General features: G+C 45.6%; 2 protein-coding genes across 2 annotated transcripts in view; one reads left to right on the top strand and one right to left on the bottom strand.

Annotated features, from left to right (window-relative positions):
* On the top strand, window positions 1-17746 carry LOC128112274 (40-kDa huntingtin-associated protein). The gene is made up of 5 exons (XM_052741257.1): window positions 1-1206; window positions 3867-3979; window positions 4857-5044; window positions 16023-16163; window positions 16422-17746. The coding sequence occupies exon 1, from the start codon at window positions 46-48 to the stop codon at window positions 1171-1173; it is 1128 nt and encodes a 375-aa protein (XP_052597217.1). The 5' UTR covers window positions 1-45; the 3' UTR covers window positions 1174-1206; window positions 3867-3979; window positions 4857-5044; window positions 16023-16163; window positions 16422-17746.
* LOC128112485 (X-linked lymphocyte-regulated protein 3A-like) overlaps window positions 8789-20306 on the bottom strand; it is a 20458-nt gene continuing 8940 nt past the window's right edge. Inside the window, exons 2-6 of the mRNA XM_052741487.1 lie at window positions 19740-19808; window positions 18001-18118; window positions 16495-16594; window positions 15360-15458; window positions 8789-13507 (exon numbers count right to left, since the gene is read on the bottom strand). Of these exons, the coding sequence (XP_052597447.1) occupies window positions 13346-13507; window positions 15360-15458; window positions 16495-16594; window positions 18001-18118; window positions 19740-19808 (548 nt within the window). The 3' untranslated portion in view covers window positions 8789-13345. The remainder of the gene's footprint in view (window positions 13508-15359; window positions 15459-16494; window positions 16595-18000; window positions 18119-19739; window positions 19809-20306) is intronic.

A 20306-nucleotide genomic window follows, 5' to 3' on the forward strand; every position in this document is an offset into this window, starting at 1 on the left:
AGCGCACCCCAACCGGAAGTCAGGAGGCGCGGCCGGCGGGTTAACATGGCGGCGGGCTCCGCGTCTTCCCTCGGTGGCGGTGCGTGGCCTGGCTCTGAGGCTGGGGACTTCTTGGTCCGCTATCGGCAGGTGTCCAACAAGCTCAAGAAGCGCTTCCTGCGGAAGCCGAACGTGGCCGAGGCCGGGGAGCAGTTCGCGCAGCTAGCCCGCGAACTGCGCGCCCAGGAGTGCCTGCCCTATGCCGCTTGGTGCCAGCTAGCTGTGGCGCGCTGCCAGCAGGCGCTCTTCCACGGGCCCGGGGAGACGCTGGCCCTAACGGAGGCTGCTCGACTCTTCCTGCGGCAGGAGTGCGACGCGCGCCAGCGCCTAGGCTGTCCGGCCGCCTATGGCGAGCCTCTGCAGGCGGCTGCCAGCGCCCTGGGTGCCGCTGTGCGCCTTCACCTCGAGCTGGGCCAGCCTGCCGCCGCCGCCGCTCTATGCCTTGAGCTGGCCGCCGCTCTTCGCGCCCTGGGCCAGCCGGCCGCTGCCGCAGATCACTTTCAGCGCGCTGCTCAGCTGCACCTGCCCCTGATGCCACTGGCCGCCCTGCAGGCGCTGGGCGACGCCGCCTCCTGCCAGCTGCTGGCGCGCGACTACACCGGCGCCCTGGCGCTCTTTACACGCATGCAACGTCTGGCACGGGAGCATGGCAGCCACCCGGTGCAGCACCCCGAGCTGCCCCCCCCGCCCCCGCCGGGACCCCAGCCAAGACCTGGCTCGGCCCCGACCCTGCCCCTCCCGCTGCTGCTCCCGGACCAGGCCCCAGGCTCTGCTGCGCCCTCTCCCGGTACACTGGGTGCCTTCGCAGACATCCTTGTCAGGTGTGAGGTGTCCCGCGTGCTGCTCCTGCTGCTCCTGCAACCACCACCCGCCAAGCTGCTGCCCGAGCATGCCCAGACTCTGGAGAAATACTCCTGGGAGGCTTTTGACGGCCACGGCCAGGATAGCAGCGGCCAGCTTCCTGAGGAGCTGTTTTTGCTATTGCAGTCCCTGGTCATGGCTGCCCATGAAAAGGACACAGAAGGCATCAAGAAGCTGCAGGTGGAGATGTGGCCGCTGCTGACTGCTGAGCAGAACCACCTCCTTCACCTCGTTCTGCAGGAAGCAGTCTCCCCCTCGGGCCAGGGGGTCTGATAAGTCACCTGAACCAAACAGCCTTTCCTCCTGGTACCAACTTGTTTTATTTGGGGGGACAGGTGATGGAAGATGTGATCTTGTTTCTGTTTTTCTTTTTCCTTTTCTTTTGTTCTCGTTTCTGTTGCCAATGTGGTAGTTTAGCTGTGCGTGCCTAGCTTGTTACATAAATTAGTGCCCTTCAGGTTCATCCATACTGCCTCAAACGAGGTAACTCCATCCTTAAGGCTGAACGAGACTCCACTGTGCAACAATCTGCTTGCTTTATGCGCTGGTCAGTTGCTGGATACTGTGTTGATTCGTTTTTCTGGCTGTTCTGAGTATAGAGAAAATAAACACGGGAGGACAGATGTTCCTTTGGCGTATTGGTTTCCTTTGGTTTTATTCCTGGTGGGGTTTGGCGTCATCAAGAAATATGTAGGAAAGATTAGAAATTTTTGTGTGTCGAAAATTATGGGGATTTGCCCATTTGGTCATACCCCCTCTTGTAATATATTATTCCTTGATTTCCTTATAAATTAGCCTAGCAGTCTAGGGAATAGGAAAAGCAGCAGATGACATAAAATGTAATTGTTATAATCTCTCTGTACCTGAACATGAGGACTATGTTGGTAAGCAGACTTGGCGTGTTCTCTCTCATACATTCCAGATTGATGTTACCCTCTGCACACTCTGCTAGCCTGGGTTCTTCCTGACTGGGTGATCAAAACCTTTCTTCTGAGTAGCACATGTGATCTCTTGGTGATCCTGCCTTTATTGGGTCTCAGCAAGTTTCCATTATCCAGAAGTTGTGGGCAAGAGATTACTCAGTCTTTGGAATAGGTTCTCAGTTTCCAAACCAGGGTTCTGATTGCTCTCATTGTGAAACATAACACAATTGCCCCTGTGCAGTCAAGATCTATCTTCCTAGCCAATACCTAGAGTCCCTTTCTGCCTTTCAGTTCAGTGTCCTGAGAAGTTGAATTCCCTAAAACTATAATTGTATTCCCTTAAATATGCTTGCCTTGGAAACTAGAGCTGTTGTAGAATATTATTTCAAGGTGTGTTACTTTTGTGTATGCTCTGGAACATTTGTTTAATGATGCAAAGGTGTGTTTGATGAAATAAAATTCACGTGCAGTCAGGAGGCTGAGTCAGCAATTAGCTGACAGGAAGTGGTAGGGAGGAGCCAGGTGAAAAGGGGTTGATAAGGAGGGCGAGGAGAAGCATGAGGGCTTTTTGGAGGACTTGAGCAAGGAGAGGAGGTGAGCTACTTGCTGTTCATTCAGTCTCTCTGAAGAGCAGAATTTCACCTTAACCTTTGAATCTTGAGTTCTTTAGAGGGACAGAGGTTTAGTTAAGTTATCTTCATAGCTTTGCAAGAGTTGGAGCTTGAGGGAACAGATTTCCCTCCATCTACAGCCCTTGCGGCCTAACCGCTGCTGGTAGCGGTGGAGTTGCAGTTGCTGATTCAGACAGCTGTGGCTTAAAAGGCAGAAACAATTTAAACAAGGACAACATAGACCTACTAAACTTTGTAACCCAATGCACTCAGCGCAGGTAGCAAAGAAATGTTTCCAATTGAGTATTAGGTGAAATAGTGGCCAATTCTACTTTTTTCTGTGGTTCTTGGATCTTTGCATCTTTGCTTTCAGAAAGATGGTATCATTTCAAACACTGGTTTAAGGCACCCAGCACATCTGGCAGGGTAGTATTCCAACTTTCCTAAGTGTTTTTCCCATGTTGTCACCCTATTTAAGGCCGAGTTAGACCATTATTCTATAAAGTCCCCTGATGATTGGCCAATAGGGTATGTGGCACAAAACCAATGAATTCTGCATACTGCCTTACTGTGTTTCTTATTGCTAATAACACAATACCACAATTGGTGCTAACTGTAAAGAACAGGTTTATTATGGTTTGTGCTTCAGGTGTCAAGATCTGCTGGTAGCTCTCTTACATTCAGTGTCCCAAAATGGTGGATAGGATAGTGATAGCAAAAGACTGGGGAGATGCAAGAGACCTAGGCAGACTGACTTTCCTATGGGATACACTTTCAAATTAACATATCCTAAAGGTCTAAACCCCAACTAGCCATATGCTGTACCTTCTGATATCTTCATGAAACAATGGGAGTGTGTATAGGTGGAGTCTTCCCATCCTGTGAGCTGCTTCCAAATTACCACACAGAGACTTAATTGTAAATAGCTCAGGTTTATTACTAACTAGCTCTTACATTTAAAGTTAACCCATATGCCTTACTTTGCACTCTGCCATGTGGTGGTACCTTTATTAGCTTGGCACGTTCATCTCCTGCGCCCATTGTGTCTGGCTGGTGACTCTTGACTCTGCCCTTCTCTTTCCCAGAATTCTCAGTTTGACTTTCCCACCTAACTTTATCCTGTTCAGCTATTGACCAGTCAGCTGGTCGTTCCTCTGCTGCTTTCTTGATCTACCAGGTTTTTACCCCAATATCTGACTCCCATGTTTTTAGTGATAATAGAATAATTTAGGTAAATGCTTCACCTGCCCCTACCTCCTTTGAACTACACTCCTGTGGTTGTTTGAATAAAAATAGCCTCCATAGGCTCACAGTCATCAGAGAGTGGCAGTACTTGAGAAGATTTAGGTGGTGTGGCCTTGTTGGAGGAAGTGTGTCACTGGGGGCGGGTTTTAAGGCCTCAAAAGTATCTCTCTCTTCCTGCTACCTGCAGATGTGGATGTAGAACTTTCAGATACTTCTCCAGCACCATGTCTGCCTGTGTGCTGTCATATTCTCACCACAATGATCATGGATTAAACCTCTGAAACTGCAAGCAAGACCCAGGTAAATGTTTTATCTTATCAGAGTCACCAATGTCATGGTGTCTCTTCACAGGAATAGCACAGTAACTAAGACACTTTCCATTCCCACCACTCACAATGCTCTGTGCCCCATTATCTCCCCTTTGCCCTTCATACCACTTGTGTTCTATACCCCTATTTTGAAGTCTTTCCCCTCTATGGTCCCTTACAAGTTTCCTGGCTCCTACTGCTACTCCAGTTTAAGCAAACATATCTAAAGATTCAAAGCTAGCATCCTCACAAGAACAAACATTCAGTGCTTATCTTTCTGGGTCTGTGCTCCCTCATTCAGAATTATTATTTCCAGCTCCAACCACTTACATGAAAATTTCATCATTTCATTTTTCTTCGTATCTGAATATTACATTGTGTAATGTACCACATTTTCATTACTCACTCATCAGTTGATGGACATGTAGGCTATCACCTAGTTATCGTGGGGAAAAAAAGGCAGCAATGAACATGGATGAGCATGTTCATTGATGCTCTTCATAGATGACATGTCCATGGATCTCTGCAGAAGGATGTGCATTCCTTGGGCTATTATTCTTATTTCTGTGTTTCTATGATGTGAGCCACAGCATATATGTGAATGTCAGAGAAGAGTCTCTGTAGAAGACTTTGTAGAGTCACTTCTTTTAATCCTGAAAAAGTAAGATATATGGTTATAGAGGAGACACTTGACATCAACCTATGGCCTCCAAAAGCATGCTCACATATATTCATGCACACTCCCACACTTGTACATTCACACACAAGATCAAGATCATGAATACACACATTGATACAAAAAGAAGATATGTATTGATATTCAGAAAAATTTCATTTCTAATTGATGGATATACTCTTTCAATGTGCAGAGAGAAAGACGAAAGGAAAGGCTGCTAGAATGGTCTGAAGATGCATGCCTCAGGAAACTACTACTTCCAACTGTGCTCTGCCCTCGGAAGTTTCTACTACTTCACAATAGCACTACCAGTCAGGACCAGGCCTTCTACCAATGGGCATTTCAGGCCTATTCTGGATCAGAATCATAAATGGAATGAAGGTAAACATATCCAGAGCCAGACGAAGCTGTACATCTTTGGTGCTCAACTCCTTCTCCAGCAGTTTCATTTACACAAATTTAAATGCTCACTCCTCCTTGATAGACAGATTTGGTGCAACTGAAATCCTAGGAACTGAGTAATCATCTTTGTCATGTAGTTTTTGAGTAAGTGGAACTGTACACATGCACATAGGTGCACTAACACAGTTATAGAAAGCACAGTTCAAATGTGAGAGAATACTCTCTTCATAACAGTACTTGCTTGCTAAAAATGAAACAAATAATCCAATTTCATAATTTTAACATGAAACATGTGAAAAATTTTGGGACAAAAATGTTGCTAATTTATTTAATACTTTAAGCTAGGAGACCCCTGTAAGGCAGTATTTATATTTTCCACTTTGCTATAGTCCTCCAGCTTTGAAATAAAGGTGGTGCTTAGGAGGCTCAGGTCATCTAATCATGTTCTGGAAACAGACCACCACATGAGAACCATGCAATCTGTTGTCCCACCAAAGTACACAGACCACCACATGAGAACCATGCAATCTGTTGTCCCACCAAAGTACACAAACTCAGCTGACTCACCACAGCCTTGATGCATAGAAGAATGACACGATTACAGGGCAGCAGGGCCGAACACATCCCCACAGTCTATGGGACTGTGTTTCCCATTGTCCATTACCTCCCAAAGTCAGGATACCCCTCAGGCTTACACGATGTCTTCCCTCTGGTTTGACATGTGACTGACAATCCTGTTTGTAGGCACGCACACTGGAAATAAGAGAGAAGGAGAGGGAGAGGGACAGGGACAGGAGAGGGAGAGGGAGAGGGAGAGGGAGAGGGAGAGGGAGAGGGAGAGGGAGAGGGAGAGGGATGTGAGGAGTCTCTGCAGGTGTCACAGCAGGCAGTGAAGTGATCCACAAAGAGGTGAGAATAAAAACTCGGTTCAGATTGACTTTGTCAACCTGGATCAAACTTTGGGGAGTCTGATGCCAGGCAGGTTTATTGCCAGTAAATTTAAACACACTATGGTCAGGGGGAAAGTTTCCTGGTGTAGTACAATTGCCAGTGCAGAAGGAAGCATAGTTACATCGAAACTCAACTCAGGGTACATATAATTTCTCCCAAGAAGACTGGTTCTGGAGATAGGCTACTTGTGTTAGCTTAAGGACCTAAGGAAGGATCAGGCCTGGTCTCGGTCGTACAGATAGCATAGAGGTCATTTAGACTCTTGGGTATCTCTGGTTGGGGTTGTGGAACCTTGGGAAAGCCCCTGGCTGTACAAGGAACGTAAGGATCCTTTAGACTCCTAGGTATCTCTGGTTGGGGTTGTGGAACCTTGGGAAAGCCCCTGGCTGTACATGAAATGTAAGTGTGATTTGGGATATTAGGAAACTCTGCTTCTGGTTGTGGGAGCTTCAGGGAGCCCCTAGCTGTACAAAGAATGTAAGGGTCATTTTGACTCTTAGTTATCTATCTCTGGTCCTGATGTTGGACCTTCGGAGAACCCTGGCTGTACAAGGAATGTAAGGGTCACTTGGGCCATTGTGTACTTCTAGTCCTGGTTCTGGGAGCTTGGGGGAGTCCCTGGCTGTACAACGAATGCAAGGGTCATTTGAGGGATTAGCTGTCTCTCATCATAGATTTGGGAGCTTGGGGGAGCCCCTGGTGGTACAAGGAATGTAAGGGTCATTTGGGCTATTAAGGATCTCTGGTCCTGGTTGTGGGAGCTTGTGGCAGTTTGGCTTTTTACAGAATGTGAGGGTCATTTGGGCTATTAGGTATCTCTGGTCCTGGTTGAGGGAGCTTCCGGGAGCACCTGGCTATACAAGGAATGTGAGGATCATTTAGATTCTTAGGTGTCTCTGATCTTGGCGTGGGAGCTTGGGCGAGCCTGACACTGTACGAGGAATGTAAGGGTCATTTGGGCTATTAGGTATCTCTGGTCATAGTTGTTGGAATTTGGGGGGCCTCTAGGGTGTAAAAGGAATGTAAGGGTCATTTAGTATCTCTGGTCCAGGTTTTGAGAGCTTGAGGGAGTCCCTGGCTGTACAAGGAATGTAAGGGCCATTTAAACTCTTGGGTATCTCTAATACTGGATGTGGGAGCTTGGCATAGACCCTGGCTGCACAAGGAAAGTAAGGGTCTCGTGGGCTATTATGTATCTCTGGTCCTGGATGTTGGAACTTGGGGGATCCCCTGGCCGTACAAGGAATGTAAGGGTCATTTAGACTCCTATGTATCTCTGGTCCTGGTTGTGGGAGGTTAGGAGAACCCGGACTGTAGAAGGAACGTAAGGGACCTTTAGACTCTTAGGTATGTCTGGTCCTGGCTGTGGGAGCTTAGGGGAGCTCCTAGCTATACAGAGACTGTAGTGGTCATTTAGATTCTGAGGTACTTCTGCTTCTGTTTGTGGGAGCTTGGGGAGATCCTGGCCGTACAAGGAATGTAATGGTCTTTCAGACTGGTCCTGGTTGTGTGAGCTTGGAGGAGCCCCGGGTGTTCAAAGAATGTAAGGCTCATTTAGACTCTTAGGTATCTTTGGTCTTGGTGGTGGGAGCTTGGGGAACCCCTGGCAGTATAAGGATTGTAAGGGCCATTTGGGATTTTATGTATCTCTGGTCCCGTTTGTGGGAGCTTGTGGCAGTCCCTGGCAGTACAATGAATATAAGGGTCATTTAGACACTTAGTTATCTCTGGTCCCAGTGTGGGAGCTTGGAGAAGGCCCTGGCTGTACAATTAATGTCAGGTTTTTTTTTGAGGGGGTGGGAGCTATTAGGTATTTCTGGTCCCAGTTGTAGGAGCTTCAGGGACCGCCTCGCTGTACAATGAAGGTAAGGGTCATTTGGGTAATTGGGTATCTCTGGTCCTGGTTGTGGGTGCTTGGTGGAGCTCCTGGCTATACAAGAAATGTAAAGGTCAGTTGGGCTATTAGGTATCTCTATTCCTGGTTGTGGAAGCTTTGGGGAGTCCTGGGCTGTGCATGGAATGTAAGGGTCATTTAGAATCTTAGATATCTCTGGTCATTGTTGCCGGAGCTTAGGGGAGCCCCTGGCTGTGCAAGAATGTAAGGGTCACTTAGGCTCTTAGGTATCGCTGATCCTGGTGTGGGAACTTGGGTGAGTGACTGGCTGGACCAGGAATATAAGGGTCATTTTGGGTTTTTGTGTATTTCAGTTCCTGGTTGTGGGAACTTGGGGTCATTTAGACTCTTAGGTATCTCTGGTCCTGGTTGTGGGAGTTTGGGGGGGGTTACCCCTGGCTGTACAAGGAATGTCAGGCCTTTTGGGCTATTAGGTATCTCTGGTCCTGGCTGTGGGAGCTTGTGGGTGTCCCTGGCTGTACAAGGAATATCAGGGTCATTCGGGCTGTAAGGTATCTCTGGTCCTGGTTGTGGGAGCTTGGGGGAGCCCGTGACTGTAATAGGAATGTAAGAGTCATTTGGGCTGTTAGGAAACTCTGGTCCTGGTTGTGGGGAGCTTAGGGGAGCCCCTGGCTGTACAATGAATGTAAGGGTCATTTAGACTCTTAAGTATCTCTGGTCCTGGTGTGGGAGGTTAGGAGAACCCGGACTGTAGAAGGAACGTAAGGGACCTTTGGGCTATTAGGGATCTTTGTTCCTTAGGGGATATCCTGGCAGTACAAAGAATATAAGGGTCATTAGGGCAAATAAGTATCTCTGGTCCTGGTTGTGGGAGCTTGGGGGACCCCTATTGGTGAAATTATTAAGGCCACTCTACGTAGTTAAAAGGGAGGTTTATTTTGTGGGGTAACTTGCAAGTGAAGGGATAGTTTACAGGGTCTGGGAAAGGTGTGGCGCAGTCCAGCGGTGCTCTCTGGAGAACTCTGCTCGGCCTACCTCCAGCGTCCAGGGTCCAGGAACCAAGAGGGCTGGTGCATCCGGATCTCGGGTCTTCAGGGTCCTCCCTTGGCCCCGCCTTGTAGGCGTGACTGTTACCGAAGCCTCAGTGGGGGTTGGAACTTCCAGATCAAAGCTGGAATGGCTACCCACTACAGACCCCTGCCTGTACAAGGAATGTAATGGTCCTTTGGCCTATTAGGTATCTCTGTTCCTGGTTTTGGGAGTTTGGGGGAGCCCCTGGATACAAGGAATATGAGGGTCATTTAGACTCTTAGGTATCTCTGGTCCTGGTTGTGGGAGCTTGGGCAAGCCCATAGCTGTACAAGGAAGGTAAGGTTCATTTGGACGATTTGGTATCTCTGGTCCTGGTTGTAGGAGCTGGGGGAGCCCCTGGCTGTACAATGAATGCAAGGGTCATTTAGGTTCTTAGGTATCTCTGGTCCTGGGGTGGGAGCTTAGGGGAGCCCTGGTGTAACTGAAGGTTTTCTGTGTCCTGCCTGGTCCCATGGTCCCGCAGTCCTGCAGCTGCTCAGACCCAAGTAAACACACAGAGGCTTAATATGAATTAAAACTGCTCGGCCATTAGCTCGGGCTTACCACTGACTAGCTCTTACACTTAAACTTAGCCCATTTCTGTTAATCTATATGTCGCCACGTGTTCTGTGGCTTTACCTGTGTGCCGCTACATGCTTCTCCCTGGACGGCGGGCTGGCGTCTCCTCCTTTCTTCCTGTCTCCCCCTTTGAATTTCCCTCCTGCCTTTAAGCTACCTTGCCATAGGCCAAATGGCTTTATTAATCAACCAATCAGAGCAACACAAATTCGCAGCCTACAGAAAGACATTCCCCCATCACCCTGGCTGTACAAGGAATGTAAGGGTCCTTTGGGCTGTTGTGTATTTCTGGTCTAGGTTGTGGGAACTGGGGGGAGCCCCTGGCTATACAAGGATTGTAAGGGTCATTTGGGCTATTAGGTATCTCTGGATCTGGTTGTGGGGGCTTAGGGGAGCCCCTGGCTCTACAAGGAATGTAAGGGTCATTGATCTTGGTTGTGGGAGCTTGGGGAGACCCTGGCTGTACAAGGATTGTAAGGGTCATTTGGGCTATTAGGTATCTTGGATCTGGTTGTGGGAGCTTAGGGAAGCCCCTGGCTGTACAAGGAATGTAAGGGTCATTTAGACTCCTAGGTATCTCAGGTCCTGGTTTGGTGAGCTTCGGGGATCCCTGGCTGTACAAGGAATGTAAGGATCATTTGGGCTATTGTGTATTTCTGGTCATGGTTGTGGGAGCTTGGGGAAGCCCCTGGACATGCATGGTTTTAAGGGTTACTAGTACTCTTAGGTATCTCTGGTCCTGGTTGTGGGAGCTTGAGGGAGTCCCTGCTGTATAAGGATTATAATGGTCATTTAGGCACTTAGGTGTACCTGGTAATGGTGTTGGAGCTTGCGGAATCCCCTGGCTGTACAAGGAATGTAAGGGTCATTTAGACCCTTAGGTATCTCTGGTCCTGGTTGTGGGAGTTTGGGGGGGGGGGGGTACCCCTGGCTGTACAAGGAATGTCAGGCCTTTTGGGCTATTAGGTATCTCTGGTCCTGGCTGTGGGAGCTTGTGGGAGTCCCTGGCTGTACAAGGGATGTGAAGGTCATTTGGGCTTTTTGGTATCTCTGGTCCTGCTTGTCAGAGCTTAAGGGAGACCCTGGCTGTACAAGGAATGTAAGGGTCATTTAGACTCTTAGGTATATCTGGTGCTGGGCTTGGGAGCTTGGTGGAGCTCCTGGCTCTACAAGCAATGTAAGGTCATTTGGGCTCTTTGGTATCTCTGGTCCTGATTTTGGGAGCCCCTGGCTGTTGGGGCCCTTTAGATTATTAGCTACTTCTGGTCCTGTTTGTAGGAGTTTGATATGGTCTGGCCCAACAGAGAGTGCAGATCACCAGGCTATTAATCACCTCCAATCCCCAGCTTTCTGGATGGAAGAACAGGTTTTACATCTTTTCCATTGAAAAGACAATTCTGCATCCTTAACATTCCTGGTTTCCATGGAGATCCATGAGCACAAGGACCTGCCTGCTCCCAACAGCCTGGGATACTGTGATAGGAGCTGAGGTGTACCCAGGGAGGAAGACCCACACCTGCAAAGTTTAGATGCCTCACAGTGAAATAATGAGAGCTGTCAGAATGTGTTCTGTATGCATCATCAGTGTGTACAAGGAACAGATAAAATATCTGAGTTCAAGCTCCTAAGAAACAAATATATACATGGAGTTGGTGAGATGGCTCTGTGGGTAAAATGCTTGCTGAACTAGCATGAGGTCCTGAGCTCAGATTCCCTACAAGCCTTTGAAAACCTCAGCACAGGGTTCTGGAGAGATGGCTCGGTGGTTAAGAGCACTTTTTGCTCTTGCAGAAGACCCGAGTTCAAATCCCAGCACCTCTGTCAGGTGGCCTGAGACTGACTGATAACTCCACCTCTAGGGGGTCTGGCACCCTCCACGGGCACCTGAGAACACATTTGCACATACGTACATAGAGGCATACACACATACATATAAATAAAATAAGGGAAATAAATCAAAAAAAAAAAAAAATCTCAGCCCCAAAGTGAGTGTCTGTAACACCAGCACTGGAGGGTAGAGACAGGGTGGATTCCTGGAGCTCAATGGCCTAACGCTCTAGCCTAATCGATGAGCTCCATGTTCAGAGAGATACCCTGTCTCAAAATAAGGTAGATACCTGGAACATCTCTTGCTTCTACGTGCAAAAGCACGTGTGGTGGCATATGTGCACCCCCTTGGGCGCAAGCGCGCACACACGCGCGCGCGCACACACGCGTGCGCGCACACACACATATGCACATGCATTCACACACAGGTGTGCCTACCATATGAACACATATACACATGCACCACATACCAAAAGATTTACAAACACACACGCACACGCATTCTCACGCATTCTCACATGTGTGCTACACATACGAACTCATATACACATGCTCCACATACCAAAGTGTTCACACACACACAGGGACATGCACACACTCGAACCATACAGGATTCACCGCTATGGTAATGTATTTATCATTTGGTATCGATCATCAGAATATCTCAGGTAGGAGATACTCAAAGCTGGAAATAGTACTAAAGGTCCATACACTCACACATACTTTGCACAAAGCAGGGAAGATCCCCCAGATAATTCAAAGTTTAGGAAGTAAAGTGATCCCAGAGGGGAAGCCCTCATTGACTGTACAGGAACGAATTCCACTTGTAGAAAAGGGGAGATGCTGAACGCACTCTGTTTTCAGTGCTTCTACACAACAAGACACAATGAGACAAGTGGTCGGGACTACAACTGGCCCCATGCAGAAACGTGGGTGACAGCACCCCTCTACACGGCATGGGACCATTTTTGTTTTAAAAGGCATGAAACGTCAGGAAGGGAGGGCAATTAAATGACTCATCCCAGCAAGTCTGAAACAATGTCATGTTTATTAAATCAAATGTTTCCAGGTAAAGATTTCCCATGGTGCGTGTGTATATATAAAGGAAATCACAGGACAAGAGCTTTAACTGTACAGAAGACCTCAGTATATCACTGATGCTCACATACTACGTGCACAATAAATTTGAAAAACAAAACATTCCTAGTTACTCCTATCCATGCAAAGGACAAAATACATAAACTATGAGGAACTGAGCTGTACAGGTGCTAAGGATCAACTCTTAAGGTGTGACAGGCAGATGACATTTGGGTAGCAGACCCCATTTAATTCAAAGACCTTGTAAATTTTGTCTGAAAGTGACATTTCCAAAAACTTATGTCACATTACTCACATCTTTCTTACTCGGGAGGTTTAAGGAATTCTACCAGTTTAACTAATTCAGGGGCACAGTCTTTTATGAAGTATACAGGGCACATTCCCTTTGGACGGTTATGGTCATCCCCATAGGCTCCATGACTGAACAAATTTAATAGCGGAATGTAATGGCAAGAGTGTGTCTTCTTTAATTATTTCTCTGAAGATGACAAGGGTGGACCACTCTTGTGCCTTCTGATTTCTGAAAGTGATGCTGAGGTATGAGACCCCACTGTATCGACATCAACGCAGTGCTAACTGTTAATTATGATGCTACCAAGAAAAGAAAAACTCGCCATTACTACCCGAGGGCTGGAGGTTCCTATAGACATCTTTGGACTGCTGTCACACAAATCCTTGGGTTTATTTGGGTTTATCTTTAGGAACAGGGGGACGCAAGAAGATGTAGTCACTGAAGCTGCAAATGTCAATCAGCTTCACCCAGCGAATTTCCATGAAACAATCGCTCGCTCCCCTTGTATGGACTTTCGTTTCTTCAAGGTATTATGAGAATAACAGATCCAGGAGAGACTGTTGAGCAGCAGCACTCTCTTGCTGGCGCTGTTAAGTACAAGGACATATTAAATGGGATAAAATAAGTAGTGCTCGTCGATCATCATTTTCGACGTGAAAGACTGAGTACTTACATTCACCATCAGAAGTTTTATTTCCAAGGTGGCTATTAGATGTCTCAGCTCTTCAGCCACAGAATTTCCCCGAGAATCCCTCAGTACCTCAAGTTTCTAAAGTGAAAAGACATGTGCAGAAATCAGCCCCATGTCATCTTGGTTTACAAATGTGAACAGCAACATTTAAAAGCGAGTAAATTTGGTAAAAGACATGGTTTAATTATTCCAAAACAAGCACACACCATGTGCAACATGAAGATCGAAACACCCACCAAAGAGACACAGACATTGCCACCCCGCAACCCACTGCTGAACGTTCAATCATGAGGTATTAGCAATGAGGGTGGCTCAGGGGAAGGGTGCTTGCCTAGCATGTGTGAGACCCTGGGATCCTTCTCCCCGCACAGCAAGAAGAAAAGCAAATGAAACTGAATGAAAACAGAGAACACGAGGCATGAGCTCATTTATTGCCACTCACCCACTTCTTCTGGAGATGGAGTAGCTTGTCCTGTGCTATGACCACTGAACACCACGAAATTAAAACTCAAGGTTTCCACCCCCACGGTCCCTTTAGTGCTGAGTGTAATTGAACATACTACATCTAAATGGTTTTGTTAAATACTGTGGGGGGGGGGGAATTATAGAACTCTGTGGGACCTCTTCCTTAGTCTGGTGATGCAGAAAACACAGAAGCAGGAACAACACAGAGATCTTAATGTTGGAATGGGCAAGCAAGTTTCTGGGCCACCGGGCTGTCAAAAGCATGACATTTCAGCAGGAACAGATACTGGCAGAGAGTGTGTGTGTGTGTGTGTGTGTGTGTGTGTGTGTGTGTGTGTGTGTGTGTGTGTGTGTGTGTGTGTTTGGTGGTGGTGGTGGTAGTTGTTGTAGGGGCTAAACATAAGAAAGCATGGGGGCATGGGGTAAATTCTTATAACTTGATTGTTTGGGTCATCTTAATTACTCGGGATGAACAAAACTTTAACAGCAACTTGAACAAGCCAGTTCACATCAAGTCTGGAAAAAAAAATACAACCCAGAATGCTGAGTACTTAATTCCTTTGCAAATAGCTGTAAACCTGCAGATAGCATAGGTCAATGTGCCTAGGAAGAATTTACAAAGACGGGCCTATTACAGAGGGTGACTCTCAATTCACAATCTCTCACTTACTTAAGTCTTCCACTTACTTTTCCACTGTGTGCTACATCTGGGAGCTGTCTTACAACTCTAATTGGCCATCTAAAACCATGTTTCAGTCATGCAATGGTATAAAATCAAAGTGGACTGAGGAAATAAAGCAAGAGCAAATGTGATATATTCTTGTCACCACTCTGCTTAAAAATGGATCGTAGGGTCTGGGAAGAAGGCTCAGTGGGCAAAGAGCTTGCTCCACAAGTAGGAAAAGCCAAAGCCAACTTTGGCTCTCCAGCACACATATTAAAAGCCAAGCGTGGTGACACGTTGACCTGGGGCAGGGCAGGCCGCCCCTGGTACCTGGTGAACAGCCAGCCTAGCCACAGTGGTGAGCAAGTTCCAGGTTCAGTGAGCGATCCTGTCTCAGAAAGATACGCTGGAGAGTGACTGAAGATACCCACAGTTGGCTTCTGGCCTCCACACATAGACCCACAGACAAGTACACGTGTGTGTGCCTGTGTGCACATACACCCAACGGAAAACGTACTGTGAGACAAGAAGAGACGATCTGAAAAGCATTAATGCCCTGTACAATATGAACAACTCTAGATGAGATCGCCAAGGCAGGACTTCCTGCTTCGAATGATTCTGCCAACCAGAAGTGAATCCTAAAAGCAAAAACTCATTTTGTACTTCGGTTTACGTGGAACGGTGACACCATGAGGAATATGCTGGAAGATGTTTATGGGTAACTTTCCAAAGAGCACGGAAAGAATGCCAGAGTATTCAATGCCCTGTGGATAGGCTGCTTCCTCGGAATGTACAACAGACCTCCAAGTATTGTTCACACAGTGATTTAAAGCCTTCCATTCTCTTCTTCTGAAGAATCAGAGACTGATGAATAAATTTTCGTTGCTCCTTAAACATATTCTGCAAACAAAGACAATAAAAGATGTAAGAACAATTCAGGGGGGAAAAAAAAACAGAAAGCTTACAGAAACATGACTCTGTATTGTATTTATGCAAAACACAGAGAATGAAATAACTATAGTGTTTTTTCAACCAACACAATGACCGCTTTACATGAGTTATCTAATACTACAGAATAACCTTAATACTATGAAGTTTCCATTCACTTAATGGAAAGTGTTCCTACTTAACAGTATTCAAAACATTCCTGTTAGCTCCTGAAGACTTGAAAACCCACCCATTAGAGGCCTCCATAGCTGTCGAACTCTGTTTTTTATAGAAATTACCATGAGATGTCCCCTGTGGCCATCTGTCACTCCCCTACATAGGAACCCACTCCATTTTGTCCTTCCCAGTGAGAGTAGAGCCCACAGTGCCATGCTTAACAGGGAAGGGTTCTGTAAGACTTACTTCAGATACTGTCCTGGACCGATATAAGAATACACATCTCAAAGTGTTTAGATGTGATATTTTGGCTCAATTCCGTGACATAGGCACTTTAAGTATCTCTCCTTTCACTTCTAGGAATCCGAGGCACAGAGGTAAATTATTTTCCTGAGTTAGCGTTAACTAGCAAGTGACTGAACTGTGACTGCATTCCAGCTGGTGGGATTGCAGAGGCCATGCTCCTGACCACTGGACTGGACGGCGTCTCCATCTCCCTCCGTATGTCGTGGATCATGAAGGGCTCCCTCTCAGGATACAATCCCATACCTTCTCCTGTACTCTCCAGGCAGTGCCTGCTCATCCCCCCACCATGACTGCTCCTAACCCATCACTGACCTTGCTGTGTCTTGGCAGGGAAAGGAACACGCCCGGGGGGTGGGGGGGTGGGGGGGAGGGGGAGGAGCCGGCCAGTCTCTCCTGACCACATCAACCACCATCCTTGTCTCCCTAAGCTCTTGTCCTGTCCCTTTCCTCCAGACTTGCTGCAGGAAGCCCTACTACTTCTGGTGCTGACACAATGGATTCCTTCAAAGCTAAGGCTGATACTCACAGAGAGTTTTTCTGCCTGTTTCTTGACTTGATCTGCATCCATGGATAACTTCCTATTCAAATTCATAATCTGAAGAGAATAGTCTTGATAAAGTTTCTGCCTGTGAATGATAGCAATGAACAGTGTGATATTCCCTCACAATATGAAGAAAGTGCATTCGAAGCACGACTGACTTGCCCTCACTAACACTATCGATGGAGGATGGGGAAATGGCATCTAAAATATTCTGACAGAGAAAAGGAAGCCCATGTGGATTATTTCATCTTACACTGACAGTATTTGTTCCTCCTTGGCTGAGAGAGAAGTCACTTCAAATACCTTAGCTCTAGAAAACTTATGGAGAATTATCATTAGTATTCTATTAATATTCCACAAGTATTCACCTTCCTGACACATACAGCTTCTCCTTTATTTCCTCTTTCTGGAGAACAGATCCAATGAGCATGCACATCCACTACCATCAGAGAATTCTGTGGAGGCCTACCCACTCTTCCTCACGTTGTGCCAGTGAGGATTTGGATATTTGTAATTTACTAAAGGGTCAACCTTGCTCCATAAATTTATAGATTATTTTCCTATAAGGTTTATCTTTTTCCCCCATATGATTGAGCATCTCTTATATGGAAAATATTTTGAGATAGTCAGCATTGACCCAGCCACCACATACATGCAAATTCTTTATGGTGTATAAATTGAAATATATTAAATTGAGAAGACAAAAAGGTCATCTTTACTGACAGCTTAGCAATATAGCGCACTCTGTTTATAATGTGAGGATATAGGCTGAAAGGTGTTGTAGCATGAATCTTAAATGGTCTTATTAATAAAACAAACCTGAGGCCAGTTATTGGGGTCAATGCTGGTAGATCAGAGAGACAGAACAAGCCACAGCTATCTCACCTTGCCAATTCCTCAGCTGGTCCTGTTTCCTCAGACTGGAAGCCTCTGAGTCCTCATCCAAATGAATCTCAGCTGAACTGTGTTGCTCCAAAGCCTGAAAGCTTAACCAGCCCAATGCTTAACCAGGCCAAATGCTTCTACTTTCTGGTCCTCACGCCTTATATACCTTTCTGCTTTCTACCACCTTTCCCTGGGATTAAAGGCTCGCTTTGTGGGATTAAAGGCTCGCTTTGTGGGATTAAAGGCTCGCTTTGTGGGATTAAAGGCGTGATGAGTCACCATGCCTGTCTGTATCCTTGAACACATGGATTTCTGCCTCTGGAATGCTAGGATTAAAGGCGTGTGCTACCACTGCCTATCCTTTATGTTTAATATTGTGGCTGCTCTGTCTCTGACCCCAGATAAGTTTATTAGCATGCACAATATTTGTGGGAATACAATACCACAAGGTGTTATTTTCTATAGCAAGCCTAAGCCATATGAAGTTTTCATTAGAGGTTTCAACAAACAGAAAATACCAGCTAGTACTTAGCAAATGGTTTATTCACGAGTATCAAGAAATGTGCAAAAGTTGTAGTGTCAAAATAGGAAAGCCAGGAGTCTTACCTTTGCTCATGCTGGCACTTCAGGTAGTGGTCAGTTTTCTGCTCGAGGTTGTAGACAGTATTACTGACATTCAGCACATACCTTTTCCTCCTTCCATGAAGAGATTTCTTACTAGGGCCTGTACTGAAAGTCCTTGTAAACATTTATTGTTAAATTAATAAGGTAAGCACTACTGCACTACTGTTAGAACGGTCCTTGGTGCCAACATATAGCCATCCTTTTGATAATCAAGGGTAGTCCACTCCTTCCTGTCAGTGGAAATTTATAGCACCTACCACCTTAATTTGAAAATTGATACTCGTACTTTAGGTATAAAACACAGCTAAAGAGATTTACCAAAACTTACAAAAAGATTTTCAAAAGTATTGTTTAGTTTCTCTGTAAGAAGTCATTTGAGGTCTAAATTTAATCAATATACAAAGTATCCCCCAGTTCAAGTACACATTAAGAGGAATTGTTGGGCTGCTTTATGCAAAGTGTAAGAGTATTCCATTTACAAAGTCCCCAAAGGTTCAGGGATTATTGCATGGTGAGATGCAAATACTGTATTTAACGCAGTCATTGAGGGTTTTGGACAAATATAAAAGAAATATAGACATTTTGAACAGTTTAAGGAATAAAATAAACTGACATGGATAATTCTATTGCAGTACTGAGGATGAGAACCAGGGCCTTGAGCAAGTGCTAGGCAAGTGCTTTCCCACTCAGCTAAAACTCTACCACAATTCCTGGACAATTTCTAAATAGAAGTCTATCAGATCAAAAACTCTAAAGCGGTTCTGAGTTTGACCTTTAACACAGGTCATCTGACTAATGCCTGACATAGCAATTTAGAGCCAGATTCATTCTGATTCTACAGTGCTCACATGCTAACGTCGACTCTACCTCTCCATTGTGTGTGATATTTATACAATGTAAACAGTAGTGAGCTGTTTCTGAGTTGTTGGTCCTCACTGTCCCTCTACACAAAAAAAGATATGAGACAAGCACTCACAATTACTGAAATTAAAAAACATAATCCAATATTAAAAACAGATATATCATTTATCTGTAACAAAATCTGGAATATAGATAATTTTATCCACTCTTCTAAGATTCCACAGTATATAAATTTTTTAAAAAATACCATTTTGAACCATGGTGATACATGCCTTTAATTTAACCCAGCACTTCCAGGCCAGAGGTAGATGGATCTCTGTGAATCAGAGGCCCGCCTGGTCTACATACTGAGTTACAAGCCAGCCAGGGCTACATGGTGAGACCCTGTATCAAAAGCAAAGAAAAGCAAAATAAAACAAACTAAAACCACCGTTTTTATGTACAATACTCCTCATTTCACATCCATAGTCAAAATCTCTAAAGTGAATTAATAAACACCATTGTGATGTGGAGTGTATGAGAATAAAGGCATGAAACACACTTCCATTTCCTGCTGATGAATACTTCCTGGCATCAAAGCACTTTACTTTCAAACAATTTTCTAAAGCTACTAATGGCTCCTACAGATAGACCAGGATATTCCCTGCCCGCCCCCCCCCCCCACCCCGCCATTTTCTGTATTTTTATCTTGGAAGCCAAGATATCTCATTGGCTTTGAATTCAATGTAGGTAAAACACTATGTTTCTTGTGGGTAGGTCTGTCCTCTGCCTCAAGGTTTATATAGAATATGTGTTACAAGACCAGAAGTTGACCTTTCTGAATTACATTATCAACAGCAAAAATTCCTTTAACACATCACCTGGCTTTGGTCCACCTGTTTTGTGGGAAGAACTATTTTCCCCACCAGTTTCAAGGACTGGATTGTTTCCTACATTGAATAGAAAAAAATAATAATTTTCAAGTTATGTATGCCATTTTGATCATCCTACATGAAGAAATACCTTCAGTAGGGGAGTTCTCTGGATGTATGGCATCAAAAGTTTTTTAGAACACACATAAATTGAATCATGTCTGTGTAGATGAGATACAATTGAGGAGACCTTGGGGACATTTATGTACAAGGCCTCCATGTTAAAATCATTACAAACCATGTCCTTTGTACAAGACATGTTGGGTATAGCAACTGCACAGTCCAGGACAAGAGGCTCTATGACCCTTGCAGCTCCACCATAGGGTAGGAACACCAAGTGGGAATCATAAGGCCCACAAACACACTTTGAAAACAGTTTTCGTGTGTGAAATGTCACGTGATTCCCAAGAAATGTCCTGTACTCCACCTAAATGCATCAGACTATCCTTTGGGGGCAGGGCAGGAACTGTCTTGTAGGCATCCTGACGTGTGTGTGTGTGTGTGTGTGTGTGTGTG

Source organism: Peromyscus californicus, unplaced genomic scaffold (assembly GCF_007827085.1).
Source record: "Peromyscus californicus insignis strain IS unplaced genomic scaffold, ASM782708v3 Scaffold_10__1_contigs__length_136768540, whole genome shotgun sequence".
In the NCBI taxonomy this organism is placed as follows: Eukaryota; Metazoa; Chordata; class Mammalia; order Rodentia; family Cricetidae; genus Peromyscus; species Peromyscus californicus.

What these genes read in the sequence shown, in the direction of transcription:
- LOC128112274 (XM_052741257.1), top strand. Translation starts at nt 46, where the DNA reads ATGGCGGCGGGCTCCGCGTCTTCCCTCGGTGGCGGTGCGTGGCCTGGC.